Below are 15655 nucleotides of genomic sequence, written 5' to 3' on the forward strand. Positions count from 1 at the left end.
GAAAGCTTATGCCATAACAACATTTGTGAGTGTTTAAGGTGCCACAAGACTAATTTTCACTGCAACGGACAAACACATCTACCCTTCTGGAAACATAGTGGTATTATTAAGGAGATAGTCATAAAGTCTTTAATCTAATTTTAGTGGAATGATTTAACTTCTGAGTAATAATGATTTCCTCATAATACTATCATGTTTGAAAACATGCTAACAGGGTAGCTTAGATGAAACCAAAATCTTTTATTGATATGAAAGAAATCATTTCTGTTATTTGTAATCATGTAATAAAAACTCTCATTCACCCTTACCAAATTGCTGAGATGATCGTTAATAATAATACCAATAATGGGATCATCATTATTTTAATCCTAGAGAGGGAATTGAGCCTGAGCAACAGTGACATCTGAGACCACCCAGAGAGAATGTCCCCTTTTCCTTTCTTACACATGTTTATGAAATATGTAATTGTACATAGGCCTCTGGAATATTTAGGATTTGATGCCACCGATTTTCAAAGGAAACTTCATGGAGTTGATTTGTGTCTCTGAAAGTCAGTGTTTATAAATAAGTTCTTCTCAACAACTAATACTGAACTTTGAAACTATAATATTGTGTATTGGCAACTTTTAGTTTTAAAGGTTTCAAACCAAAAAGGGTAATATTTTTGCATTGTATAGCTGCACAAATGAGCAGTAATGTGCTGGCAAAGGAATTATTTAGAATGGACTCTTTACCATTTTTACAAATGAAAAATGTACATTTGAGGAACTTAAAAAGCCATGAAAAAGAGCTAAATGCTTCTGGGAAAGGGGTCCAAGATTACTTTTAATATTTTCTGCATTTAAAGTAGCTGGTTAAGAATATACACATTGTGCCATTTATAACAAAAAAGCTCAACACGAAGCTATTTACATGTAAACTGATTAGGGCAGAATCTCTTGGCAGATATAACTTCTGACTTCCTTAGAACTGAAAAGCCAGTGATCAGGGTGATGGGTGTTGTAGTCCAGTAACATATGTAGGGCCACAGGGTATCCAACAAAGTACTTTTACTAGCACAAAGATTACTGCTTGGGCAACTGAACTTCCCCGTGTGCCCCTCTTAATCTGATCCAGAGTGTTGGGGGAAAACCCAGAACAGATTTAGGGGGCACGTAGGGAGAAGTTCTGTTGTGCAAGCCAAAAGTCCTTGCGCTAGTGAATGTACTTTGTTGGATGCTGCTCATAAAAAATAGTTTTTAAAAAAAGTTAAAGGAAAGCAACCTTGAAATTCCATATGCTCCACTGCCTGGCTTTCATGTAATTGTCAATTGCTCTCTCTTTATTAGTACCTTGTTGTCGACTGTTCTGAGATGGTGTGAAACTTGAGCTGGAGCTGGAGCTTGAACTGGCAGGACTAGGTTGCTCAGACTTCAAGAAAATGGCAGGGGGCAGGGGAAGAGGAGAGATGACACAAGCAAAACATGAACACAGAAATTAGTACATTCATTTGTTCCCCAAAATGTAAATAATTACAATTTACTTTGCAAACAAAATGATATCTACAGCTGTATGGTCTTCCCCTGTGGGCAAAGCTTTTTTTCCTTGCCATGAGTTAAGAAATCCAAAGAGTGTTAAATAGTTTTGAAAACAATGGGTACACTGTTAATGGGGTCAAAATGGAGAAAAATTACAAACTCACTGCTTAGACAGCTACAGAGCTCACAAGAATAAATGCATTTCTTATGCAACAGGCCTATTAAACCATGTGTATGTCGAAACAGAAACTGCAGCCATGGCAAAAGTAAGCACAATATGCATTTTTATAGTAATGTCAATATTAAACACTTCATTTCCACAGCTTCCAAACAGCTCTATAATAAACTTTTATTTATTCAAAATGAAGATGCCACAGGTTAACAGTATTAGGCAATACAAGTGGAACTTATATGGGCTTCAATGAGCCTGGAACAGAAGCCTTGCGGTGCTGTTCAGATCTTTTGGGGGTGGAGGGAGGAAGGGAAAAAGGAATACTTTATCTTAGCACAGCGAGGGAAGGACTCCAGGGATGTGGTCAAGGTCCTTGGCCAGTTAATTCTGGAGAGCTGCTGCCAGTGAGAAGACGTCAGGGGCTGGACCAGACAAGTAGCTTGACCTGGCTTAAAGCCACTCCCTATGTCTCTACAGCAAGGATGCCAAGGTGTGCCCACCAGAACTGCACAAAGCAGCCCTGAAAGGGTTCAGGAAAATCCCAAATCAATGCTCTGTCTGCAGGACACTGTATGGCTGTTTGTTCTGTGTTCCTGTTCAAACAGGAACACAGAACAAACAGCTTCTCCTAGGCTGAACATGCCCCTTAAACATAATTGGGTTACAGTATTGGTCACGCTTCCTCTCATGCACAGAACAGAACTTCCCTCAAGTGTGGTCATGGCTGAGTAGGTGACTTTCTTTTTTCATAAGGGAGTGAGTGGGTGCTTGATGGAGCTAGCTGGCACTGTTTGACTGAGAGGGAGTATAGCAGATGACGGTGAGTTATTTCACATTCTCCTGTCAGGCATGTGCTTGGTAGTGGTGGCTCACAATGGCTTGTTGCACCAGACTGACTTCATTACAATGCTTCTTTGCACATGAGGTTTTTTGGGGTGTGGGGGGGGGAAGAGAGAGAGAGGTTGCAGTGAATAAGTCTAGACTTTCCCAATGTCCTAAGCACATTTCTCTTCTGCAAGTTTGCAGATGTGAGCTTTTGGAAAGCTGGGAGGAGAAGGTGAGTCACTGTTTCAATCCAGCTTTTGGACTGCAAGCCCCAATGAATTCTATACAACTTTCTTCTGAGTAGACATGGTTAGGATTGCATTGTAAGCAGGTGACTGGCTGCCCTATTAAAAGCACTCCACTTCTGAAAGCTTATTTGCTCTTGAGACCTGTTAGAAAGTTTGGAGCAGGGGGCCATAAGTCTTCCCTTCCTGTTGTACCCCTGCCCCCATTTTCAATGTTTCTTGGCCTACGAGACTTTTCTTGGAGTGTGTGCCTTTCTGTGTGTAAGAACATAAGAAGAGCGTACTGGGTCAGGCCAGTTCTCACAGTGGCCAACCAAATGCTTGTGGGAAGCCTGCAGGCAAGATCAAAGCACAACAGCACTCTCCCCACCAGTGGTTTCCAGCAACTGCATTCATGGCTATACTGCCTCTATGAAGCTGGAACATATTCATCAAGGTCAGCAGCCACTATCTTCCATGAATTTGTCTAATCCTCTTTTAAAGACATCCAAGTTGGTGGCCATCACTGTGTCTTGTGGGAACAGACTGCATAGTTTACTATGCACCGTGTGAAGTACTTTCCTTTGCCTGCCCTGAATCTTCCAACATTCAGCCTCACTGGATGCCATGAATTCTAGTGTTATGAGGGGAGAAGCAGTTCTCTGACCACTTTCTCCATACCATGCATAATTTTTATACACTTCTATCATGTTGCCTCTTATTTGCCTTTTTTCTGAACTAAAAAGTCCAAATGCTGCAAACTTTCCTCATAGTGGAGCTGCTCCATCCCTTGATCATTCTAGTTGCCTTTTTGATCCTTTTCCCATTCCAAAATATCCTTTTTGAGGCGAGATCACCCAACTGTACAGAGTATTGCAAATACAGTCGCACTGCAGATTTGTATAATGGCATTATAACATCAGCAGTTGTATTTTCAATTCCTTTCCTAATGATCCCTAGTGTTAGGAATGCTTTGGCTGACCCACACTTTGGTTCATGTAGGATCAGAGGGGAGTAAATGCCCTGGAGTATTCTGGACTACATTTCCCACCCCACCCCCTATTTTCTGCTTTGTTGTGCCTTACCGAATACTGCAAAAGGAGGAGAAGAAGCAAGAGCCATTTTTTGGTACTTTCCGCGGGATGTGCAGACCCTGAATTAAATGTTATCTCATTTCTTGGTGCATTTCCCTCATGCCCAGCAGAACAAACCTACTGTCTCCTCTAAAGAATAGCAGTAGAAAGCAAAACCAGTTTTTTTCTCAGTGTGTCAGCAAGAAATATATCCACAGCATAAGATCACCTCATACCAAGATAGCTCCTTTTCATGTTGATTTGTAAGAAAGTGTACTTAAGAGCGGGGTTTGAGACCCAAGATGGCAATCTGAGCTCCAACATGTATAACTATGGTCTCAAGGAATACAGTGTAGGACTTCAGGTCACAAGTTGGGAAGGGAAGATTCCTTCCTGCTGTTTGGTCAGAGCTCCTTCACATCACTTCAGCTGTATTCCAATGCCCACTCCCTTGGGTCTAGGATTTCTGCTACCTGTCATTCCTTATAGCAGTAGGGACCTTTTATCTCTTTAGTTTAGAGTCATGAATGAGTTAGTGGACTAATGATTAATGCTGCCATGTGCCCAATAATTTTATATCACTATTATTATCTTTTCTTTCAATAAAATAAATTTTTGCTTTAGCCTGATACGGACCTGCATTTCTTGGGTTATGCACACACTATTTAGGCACATATCAGGGCAAAGAGCCTGGTTAATATCTAGCAAACGATTCCCCTCCTCCTAAGGAAGTGTGTTTAAATGAGATATGAGGGTGGCAAGTTCACACACTCAGGTTCCCAATAGACACATGTGTAACACTAGCATTGAATTTGCCTTTTTCTCAGCTGCCACACACTGGGCCAACATCTTTATTGAGCTATCCACTACAACCACAAGGTCTTGTTCCTGATCAGTCACCAGCAATTCAGACCCCATGAGTGTATATGTGAATTTTTTTTTTTGCCCCAACGTGCCTCTTTACACTTGCTTACACTGAAGGAGCCACTAAATACACATTTTTAGAGAAAGAACTGCAGACATTGCTTCTCTCTCTTCATTTAAAATACTTTAATCCAATCCGAAGGATGAGCCTCCCTCGCCTCCCCCGTCCTTGTCTCAAAAACATCTGGAAATTTTACATGGTCGATAGTACAGGCATGCGTTTTCATAAGCTCAAGTGAAATTCTGCTGATAAAGAACACTAAGAATCCATTTTAAAAAGAGGTGTGGACAAAACACAACCACCTCTACCAGCAAGATGTATAAGTATCCAACACTGGAGACAACAAGACCTGATGCTCCCTATCCTTTCCACAGCAGCATTTTATGGAACATGAAAACCGTTTTGCTCTGTTGTCAATGCATCTTTAGCTCCTGAATGACTGAGGATGAAGGCAGATGAAATATACACACAGCTCACAGTGGATCCCTCATCATGGGGAGAATCCAGCTTTGCTACTGAAATGATAGATGTGCTGGTGAACTGAACAACAGCTCGGCCATCATTCTTGCCCCATCTGTCCTTTAGACAGCTTGTCTGACTTAAAAAAAACACAAAAGTACAAGGTCTATATGGATGACATGAATAAGAGGCAAGTTATTGGATAAAGTTGCAAAAAGAAAGCATAGTATTGCTGTGGGGTGATTTCTTCACAGCCATACTAGAGTGTACTTTGAAATATTAGAGCTGAGAGAGTTCCAAATAGAAACAGAATAGTCAACTGTGTTACCAAGAAGCTCGGTTCAGTTGGAATTCTGCATGTGTCCTAGGACTATGTGTCTTTTAGCTTTGATCTGAACAATGAGAAAGTAACATTAGTTAAAACAAGATCCTCTCCATAGTAGATACTGTACCGGAAATCTCCACAATAGCAGATGTCCATAATGAGCCTTTGGATAATGTGAGTGCCAGTCTAATTAGCTCTTGGAACCTTTGCCATTAACAAGGCAAGTATACTTCTATTCAGCTATCAGTTAACTTTGAGAAAGAAACAATAAAGCATCCTCCAGCAATCATTTTTCCCTGGTAATTGGATTGTTTAAATTTACGTTTCCTGGGAAACTTCTCCACAGGACCGGTACCAGCGGGTGGCCAGGTCGGGCACTGGTCGAAGGCCCCTGTGGCTGGGAGAATGGAGCTCCTGCTCTGTGATTCCTGCCAGCATCAGGTCATGGAGCATGATAGCAATTGATGATCGGACGGTGGCGCAGATCACAGAGTGGAAGCTCCACTCTCCTAGGCAACTCCTCCCACTCAAACGCGCACAACCAGTGGGCATTTAAATATACCCAGTCGTACCACGTCTTGTGTTGCTACATCAGCGTGTTGCATGTGCATGCCTGCCATCACCCAAGATGGTGTGTGTGTGTGTCCACATGGCCCCACCACCCTTTTGGGTGATGGTAGGCATGTGCACTGACATGGTTGAGTGCATGTGCACAGGGGGGACCGAGAGGCACACTGCGGTCTGGTGCCAGCCCTGCTTCTCCACCTTACTTCACAAAGGACACCGCAGCCACTTGGCTGTGAGTTCTGATTGACCATATCCCTTCATTATCTCCCAGCCATGGAGAGGAAGGAAACTTGTATTAATATATATTGTCATTAATCACTCTTCTGTGTTAAAGCAAACATCCATCTGGAAGCTTCTTTTCTGTAACTTGGCACCTTTCAGCTCCCACTTTGTTGAGTCCTCCTCACCTAGTCTCTTCCATACTCCCCATTTCTCTCCAGTTCAGTATTCTGCCCAGGACAGCGCTCCATTTACTTTTTGGAATCCTCCAGGAAGCTGCTCCACATCACTCAAGACTGCTTTAAACCCATGGATGCAAAGGACAGAGTACTTCAGCCTAGATCTTATTCCTTGACTCTTCTCAGTCTCCCTGCTTCTCAGCTGCATTTGCTGTTTTCTTCAGACTAGTCAGGGCCCTTGCGGTACACACAAACCAGTATTACCCCAAATAAAGTCCCCCCCCCTTAATTTTGAAACTTTATTAGGATAACGCTAAGGAACTCAGGTTGGTGAATGGACATAGCTGAAAAGTGATCTATAAAGGATAGCCTATCTTTAGCCACCCCATCTTCATTGATCATAGAGACCCTTTTTCTGAATGTTTATAGACAAGAGGCAAGCATCTTGTTATGTTACACCCAGATGAGTTCTCCACCACAAAATATAAGCTTAGCCTCCATTAGGAACTCCAGACACAGCTGTGACTGTGCATCTACAAATCACTGTGAAACTCAGGAAGCTACTTCTCTTTACCTGCCTAGTCTGGGGAGAGAGAATTATTAGTGTCCCGCTCCTCCTTCCTATGTAATTTCCCTAATATCATTTGCATTAGTCCAACCCCCTAGTCATTTCCATTTGAATTTTTCCCCTTTGCGCATTTAGGCCTCCATCACAATTTTGTCTGGTTCTCTAGCACACTCCATAGAAGGCACCTCTTCACCTATCTCTATCACACGAACTGTTTGAGCTTATGGTCAGGCAACATGGATTTGGGCAATTTGTAGCAATTATCCATCTTGCTATATTATATTTCTGTTCTGATGTTTCAAGTGGCAAAGCCATTTTTCTTACTGCCTGCCATTGTATGTAAAATATTATATATTCACTTATATTCAGTGCAAATTTGTTCCACAAATTAAAAAAATATATTAGGTCTGTATTCTTCTAAGGCTGCTATTTTGCACACAGTTAAAGCTGGAACAGAGTCAAATGAATGTGTCAGGGAGAGTTCTTCATTGCTAGTTAGTAATTCAGCATGTTCTGGTCATTTCTGGCCTGCTAAGAACTGCCCTCCAATGGCCATCTTGCTCTCTGCTGGAATGGAAGCTTGCCCTAATGCTGCTGCTGCTTTTAGCTATGCAGAATTATTCAGTTTTTGTCCAAGCGAACAAAGACAGGTTTGGGATATTCATAGCTATAAATTCCCCACCTAACTAATAAAATACAAAATCCCTGACAAAACACAGCAGCTATAATATCTGGCCTCTGTAAAATTCAGTACTAACTTGAACTTTAATGCATTCAGCTTGCATAAGCCCAACAGTTGCTCTTTTGTTATAAATCAATCTATTGTTGCCCTCCATAATGAGAAGGCAGATTTACAGCCTTTTAAAGCCTTGCCTCACAATCAAAAAGATTGTGAGGCAAGTTAATGGAACATCTCTCTTTTTCTGAGGGTGCTGGGGGCGGGGAGGGAGTTAACATCTGTTCCTCTCAGATGAACGACGTTGGTAATTCTCACAGCTGGCAGTCAGAGGAGCACACAAACTGAACACTCTGTACACATTTGGAGAGCTATGCCCTGTGTACGTCTTTCCTTATCCCAGAACGCACCTTGCTCTGACACAATGGAATAGGGCCTACCCCAGCTTTACCCAACCTGGCGCTCTCCAGATGTTTTGGACTACAAATCCTACCAGTTGCAGTCAGCTGACTGGCGCATGTTGCAATCCAAAAATATGGACAGCATCAAGTTGGGGAAGCTGGCCTACACACAAAGACTCACATATGTAAGCCCAGCCTAACTAAAAAATCAGTGGGAAAAGACTGCATGGGTCTTTGCTACGCAGATTGGATTCAACACACACTGGATTCAATGTGCATAGGACAGATGTTATAAATCCAGCAAGCGGGGTGTGTGTGATTCTGCTTCCTCCCTGTACACAAACGCTGCTTGAAGGTTTTGGTGAACAGGACACGAGCAACTCAAAATGAAGAACTAAATTGGATCAGCTGTGTTTGCTGCAGCTTATTATTGATCTATTATCATTTTTCTCTTTGCTTTGCAATGACCCCCCACTGTGGAGAAGGGGAAAGGGGAGTGTCCAGAGAAGGTGGTGTGCAGGCATTCTCAGACTGACTGAAAAATATGAAATAAAGAGAGAGTCCAGTGAGATGCACAACATGTGATGGGAATGTGCAGAGAAATGTAGCCATAAAAATGGACTATATCACAGTGGTGTGCAGTTGTAGACTGTGCAACAGTCCAGGCCCTCCTCTACTTGTAACTTGCTTTGCCTCAACTTCCTTTCTGCCAGATTCTCCAGTTCTCCTCTCTGAAGCCTCCTGCTTTATGTCTCTTGTTTCCTCTGGACCCATGGCCTCTCTTTCAGTCCCACCCAGTGACTCAGTGATTTCTAATAATGCAAATATTAGAAATAAAATATCACTTCTAAACAAACGTTTCTAGCATTAGATATAATCAATAGCTAGCATGGACCATGGGTAAAGATTTGAAACATAATATGGACCCACAATGCATTATAGCTCATATACTTGCCCTACTATGTCTCCATTATTTCCTGGCAGGGTTTCTGTATTTTTAATTGTTACCAGGCAGGAAGAATTTAATAAGTGCAGCTTTTCCTGCAATGGAAACACCACAGCAATGCAAAATGTTTCACCTGTTGAGTTTCTGCCTTATGCAGCTGTTAATGGGGAAAACTGGCAACTGTTATCTGAACATTTTCAAATGAAAATATAGATAGGCAACTATATTAGTTAACACAAGTTAACTTTTTCTGATTTTTATTAATTGTTGCCACTTTCAAAGGAGAAATTGTTATTTTAAGTAAGAAATGCATCAAATATTTGATACAGCACAGTGGCTATGGAATCCTTTTTTAAAAAAAAATACAATGAAATTGTACAGGATCATCAGCTACTGATAAGTGGTACTGCCAGGGCCAGCACCAGACATAACTGGGCCCTTGGGCACCAGCCTGCCCCGTCCCCCAGTCGTCATACTCCCCAACACCCCCTCCTGATGCAGGTAACGTGGGCTTAAATAGGCCCACCCATCCCACTTTCCATGTAGCTGCATCAGTGTACCAGTGCACTGTACGTGCACACCTGCCATCACCCAAGATGGCAGCAGGGGCGTCAACCCCTTAGGAACACCCCCGCCACCATCTTGGGTGATAGGAGGCATGTACATGCAGTGCGCTGATGTGGGAGGTAGGTGAGGCAGATGGCCTATTTAAGCCCATTTTGCTTGCAACAGGATGTGTGCTGCCCCATTCCATGATCTGTAGTGGTGGTGGGTCACTGGGAGTGATTCACCCCATGGCCTGCTGCTGCCAAGGAACATGGAATGCGAGATCCATCCTCCCAGCCTACACAGGGACCCTTCTGGCCACAAGGACCCTCAGCCAGTGCCTAACCTGTCTGCCTGCTGGCGCTGGTCCTGGGTACCAGCATTTTATATAGTACCACAGGCTGAAAGATGGCTGTGGCTTAGATTGGCTGAAAAGGGTGTTACTGATCCTTTACCAAAAACACAACTGACCCCTGCAAGTCAGTTTCTAAATCACTGTGAATTACTGAAAATTGGAAGAAAGTACAAAACTATTTAGTTTGGTTTCTGCAGAACAAGGTCATATAGACTAGCCCCTGAACTTTTAGCTGGAATCAAGAGCAATTTACACTTGTAAGTATGTTTAGTACAAATGAATATGGTGGGTCTGTCAGCAATGTTATTTATTTCAGATCTATAGATATTGAAGGCATACATTTAAGGTACATAACTGACAATATTAATGCAATTGATAAGTTCAAAGGCGTTTAGGTTGGGAAAGTTTTCCTATAAAGTTATGAAAAAATTCAGCCTTCTAAACTTACTAGATCTTTTATTTACATATGTATACACTCTAAAAACTTGGTGCAAATCTCTGCCTGGCTAGTACAAACTACTATTGCATTACCTGACTTTTATCATGGAGAACAGAGCTATCAATGCATTACCCAGGAAAGTTAAACTGAACCTCCTAGTCCAGAGACAGTAGACCTCTGATTATTAGGAGTTGGGGGACAAATGACAGACTGCTTCCTTCTCATACTATTTATGATCTTCACAGAGATCTTCACCTGGGGGGCTACTGTTAGAAACAGCATGCTGGTCTAGATGGACCTTTGATCTCTTCCAGTGGGGCTTTTATGTTCTCCTCAGACCCTCAAAGTCACTTTTCCCACTAGTTCCTTCATATACCTTTCCCTATTCCTTGCACAACCCACTCTGCCCTTCAGAGATCTCAGTGGAGTCATTATCAGCACAAAGTGAAACCTCAGTGCCAATGAGACATTCAAAACCATGGGTCCCACATGCTCCAGAGCCCCTTCGGGTTGACAAAGATAGAATGAGGATTATCCAAAACCATATCATATCAGAATTAGTCCCAAAACTCTGATTGGGCCATGAGAAAATAAAAAGCAAGCTCATGAGTGTGCTTTAAAAAAACTAAGTTGTTTATTGTTTTTAAAAAGCCTGAACACTTTAGGAGAATTTAGCACTCCTAAAATTTAAAATTTATGTACCATATTCTAAGGACAATGCCAAACATTTACAACACAAAAAAATATTAATAGCAAGAAACATTTAACAAACAGGTGGATGAAAATACACTTGTATGCATTAAAATGGATTAGTATCTACCTGGCTGATAGAAAATACTTGTTACCAGAAGCTGTCACCTAAACAATGTTTTTAATGTTTTACTGGTGGTTAAACCAAGGACTTTAGTATGCGTGTCATATGTATATTTAGTCTTTTCCTCGAACCAGAAAGCTTTTTTAAAAAACACAGGGTTGAAATGAAGTCCTGAGAATTATCTCCAGCAGTGGATATTTAAGGCAAGTTCATGGATACATTTTCACACTCAACCACACAGCACCACATTACTTGACACCAGCTCAAACAATACTTTTAAAAATGGAAGCTGTTCAGCTCAAAGTTAGGTGATGTGACAGCAAGATACAAGGGGATGAATCAGACCCAAGACAATATCAGCAAAAGGCTTTCTTATACACCCCTCATGCTGAAGAAACTCAACAGTTCCAAGTAACAGAGAGATTAATGCCTGGATGTATAATCACATGTATTGTAGTATTGCAAAGCTATTACAACTGCACTAGAAAAAGGAGGGAATGTATCACAGAGCTGGTAAAGTGCTTTAAGTCACCTCTGAAGACTTCATTTATATTTGTCCTACACCATGATCTATGACTAAAAACAACAACAACCCAACTATAAGGTATATGGCTGCTAACAAATCAATGTAATTTTAAAAAATCTGAACACTGAACATAAGGCCGTAGAATGAAAACAAAAAACACAAGAATGAGGTTCTTTTGAGCACCTAAAATGGTGTTGCTATAGCTACTGGACAAATAATCCAGTCCTCTGAAATGAGCAAAGGGCCCCCTCCCAATCACCAAATCCATAACTAGAAGAGGAAAGTCTGTGATAATAGGAGGATAATAGGCTATGGTGCATTGTCCTTGTCAAAGTGGCCCTCAATTAAGTTGATGACTATATTACTGTAGCATTTAAAAATAAACTCTCATCTCCCAGGTTTTAAGAAATTGATACAAAAATTTTGTGTAGCAACATTGCTGGACTTAGAGCATACATTTATTTACTTTACAAAAGCTGAATAATGTTTTCTGCTATCTCATTTACTAAAAATATACCAAGAAGTGATAGTGTGAAATTGCTTTCTTTACTGAAGTTTTGAGTTATTTCTTTAAGGCATGATGTGAAGTTGATGATCTTTGTTTATAGCTCATCTAGAAACACAGGCTGGCAAAAAATAATTCTACCAAAGAACAGTATGCATCATGTTTTATTAATTATGTTGTATCAGAAAACACATTACGTACTTCACACTTTTTTTTAATAATTACCCACCAAAGCATGTAAGAGTTGAGAAGCAAGCTAGCTTGGGGTCATATTTTGCCTAAAGGATTCCTCATATTACTTCCAACTGCACATATCGGAGTGGGGAACTGAATCTATCCAGCTGGCTGGATTCTTCCCCCTCCTCAACACTGGCTAACTTTGACAAATAGACACGGCTTCCAATTTTTCCTTTTAGCTGCATTACCTGTCCAAGACAGTGGAGGGGAGGTGGGTGTAGTTTGGGGAAAATCACTTTGTGGGCCAAACTGGGATCCATGCCAGGCCTAATTAGATCTGAGGGCTGCAGGGTCCTCAGTGTTGGCATACGCCAACCAATCACCTTCCCAGAATTCTGCCCTCCCCTCCGCAATCTCTTACCTCCTCAATGACTTAACCTGGAAAAGTAAAATTAGAGAGGGAGAAAAGTTGTTGAATTTGAGTTTTAGAATAAAAATGTGACTTTATGATTGGTCTTTTTACTTATTCAGAGTGTTGCTTCCCAATTGGTTAAATCAGAAGTGGGAACCTGTGGCTACTTCAGCTTTTATCAGCTCCAGCCTATAAATGGTTATGGATGATGGGGGATATGGTTCAACAACATCTGGGAGGACCACAGGTTTCTCACTCCCTGGTTAAATAAAGGAATGCACGCAAAATTAAATGCTATTGCAAGCCAGAATGCTAAGTGCAAGAACAGAATCTATGAGTGAGAGGGGAGCCACAGCTGTCAGGTAATGAATTACGCAGCTGTGTGAGTTTGGCAGCAGGATGAGGAGGCTAGGACATATCACTGTTCTCTCACCCCCACTCCCACATTTTTGACCTAATAAGCCCCAAGCTCCAAAATAAATAAACTCAGTAAATAACAGGTGTGCACTAAGACAGACGAGATGGGGTGGGGGTAATGTATTGTACAAAATGTCAAATTTACAACCACTTGCGCCCTTGACAGAAGTCACAGGTATGCAATTGGTGCAATGAGCTCCCGGCCCTCAGGAATAAAGTTTGTTACCTTGATCTGGAAAAGCTAAGAGTGTCAGAGAAGTTGGTGGATGAGTCCTTCAGGCACAACAGTAGCAACAGAAACAGGGGCTCTGAGAAAGAGGGCATAACTTTGAGGAACAGCAAAACCATCCCTTAGACTGGGGTTCTCAAACTGTAGTCTGAGGGCCACCGGTGGTGTGTGAGCTCCACTCAGATGATTCGTGGCTGAAGATGGGAGATGGCACAGCCATCACATTATTCATATTGATTTGAATTGTCTTTTTATGCCTTCTTCTACTTCTTTTAATGTATTTTATTGCATTGTATGGAATTCAAACTGTAATACAATATATAAGAAATAAAAGAATAAAATACAATAAAATCATACAGCATCTAGCACAGCACACTACAATTATTACAACAGGCAGAAAAATCATTGAGTGGTCCACCAAGACCCTCAACAATTTCCAAGTGGTCCGCAGGAATAAAACTTTGGGAACTACTGCCTTAGACAGGACCTGTTCATTAGGGGAAGGGAATATCCTCCTGCACTAAAGATGCACCTCCAGGAGGTAAGGGGCTCTAAGTAGTGGGCAATTTGATTATTAGAGATATAGATAAAAGTGCCACTATCATAATGCTATTATACTAATCTATGATGAGATCACACTTGGACTACCATATACAGTTCTGGTTGCTACACCTGTAAATGGTTCAGAAAAGGGCAACCAAAATGATCAAGTTGCTAGAATAACTCCCCTATGAGGAAAGGTTGAAGCATTTGGGGCTTTTTAGCTTTTCTTTTTTAAAGGCAAGTAAGGACTTGATAGAGGTGTATGAAATCATGCATGATGTAGAAAAAGCAGACAAGGATTAGTTATTCTCCCTCTCTCACAATACTACAATTTTGGATCATCCAAAGAAGCTGCATGTTGAACAGTTCAGGACAGACAAAAGGAGCCACCCTGGGCTCCTTTCGGGAGGAAGACTGGGATATAAATTTAATTAACAACAACAACTTCACATGGACTGCCTTCAAGTCGATCCCGACTTACGCCTACCCTATGAATAGGGTTTTCATGGTAAGCAATATTCAGAGGTTTAGCATTGCCTCCCTCTGAGGCTAGTCTTCCCCAGCTGGCTAGGGCCTGCTCAACTTGCCACAGCTGCACAAGCCAGCCCCTTCCTTGTCTGCAACTGCCAGCTGGGGGGCAACTGGGCTCCTTGGGACTATGCAGCTTGCCTACGGCTGCACAGGTGGCAGGGCACGTAACCCATGAGCCACTCACTGTGGGGGTGATCTTTAGCTGGCCCTTGACGCCCAGGAGACACGAGCGGGGATTTGAACTCACAGACTATGGACTCCCAGCCTGGCTCTCCTCCGCACTGTGCTATACCAGCTTCTCCACTTCATATAGTGCATAGTTAAACTATGGAATTCTCTCCCACAGGACTGATGGCCATCAACTCGGATAGCTTTAAAAGAGGATTAGACAGATCCATGGAAGATAAGACTATCAGTGGCTACTAACCCTGATGGCTATGTTTTACCTTCACTGTAGGAGATGGCACGCTTCTGAATACCAGGGGAACCCAGCCGGGGGGAGTGCTGTTCTGTCACATCCTGCCTATGGGATTTCCATAGGCATCTGTCTGGCTAACTGTGAGGATGCTGGACTAGCTGGGCCTTTCAGTATGATCCAGCAGAGCTCTCCTTAAGTTTTTAAATGTAATCATCAATATCAAATGCTGCAAGTTGTTTGTCCTATTGCTTACAAATATCTGCTGATACTTTTAGCAAGGCCTCGAAGGCAGGGGTGTAACTGTAACTTTGAAATAGCAATGAATGGCAGTTAATGTCACAGAATGTTTGGACAACTTGGTGATGTAGCCCAATACCTAATGAATCAGTAGATATCTGAGGTTCTGAATTCAAAGGTCCTTGAACAGTGTTTGTAAAATTAAACTGTTTATTATTATTTATTACTTGAATTTATACGCCACTTTTCCATACAAATGTGCTCAAAGTGGCTTACAAAAATGCAAATGACGACATCAATAGCAATCAATTCAAAAACATAACAATTGTTTCAAATCATTTCAAAACATAACAATCCAACAGTAACGCCAATTGATTACCTAAACATTATCACATTTACAGTCATCATAAAACATCATAAAACAAGCTAT

At 41.7% G+C, this 15655-nt stretch overlaps 1 protein-coding gene across 6 annotated transcripts in view; it reads right to left on the reverse strand.

Annotated features, from left to right (window-relative positions):
* The window catches only part of MLLT3 (MLLT3 super elongation complex subunit), a 237479-nt gene that overhangs the window by 23083 nt on the left and 198741 nt on the right, over window positions 1–15655 (reverse strand). For all 6 annotated transcript variants that reach the window (XM_061630805.1, XM_061630815.1, XM_061630796.1 and 3 more), the window contains one exon: window positions 1332–1410. In XM_061630805.1, coding sequence (XP_061486789.1) covers window positions 1332–1410 — 79 coding nt within the window. The remainder of the gene's footprint in view (window positions 1–1331; window positions 1411–15655) is intronic.

Source organism: Rhineura floridana, chromosome 1, assembly GCF_030035675.1.
Source record: "Rhineura floridana isolate rRhiFlo1 chromosome 1, rRhiFlo1.hap2, whole genome shotgun sequence".
Lineage (NCBI taxonomy): Eukaryota > Metazoa > Chordata > Lepidosauria > Squamata > Rhineuridae > Rhineura > Rhineura floridana.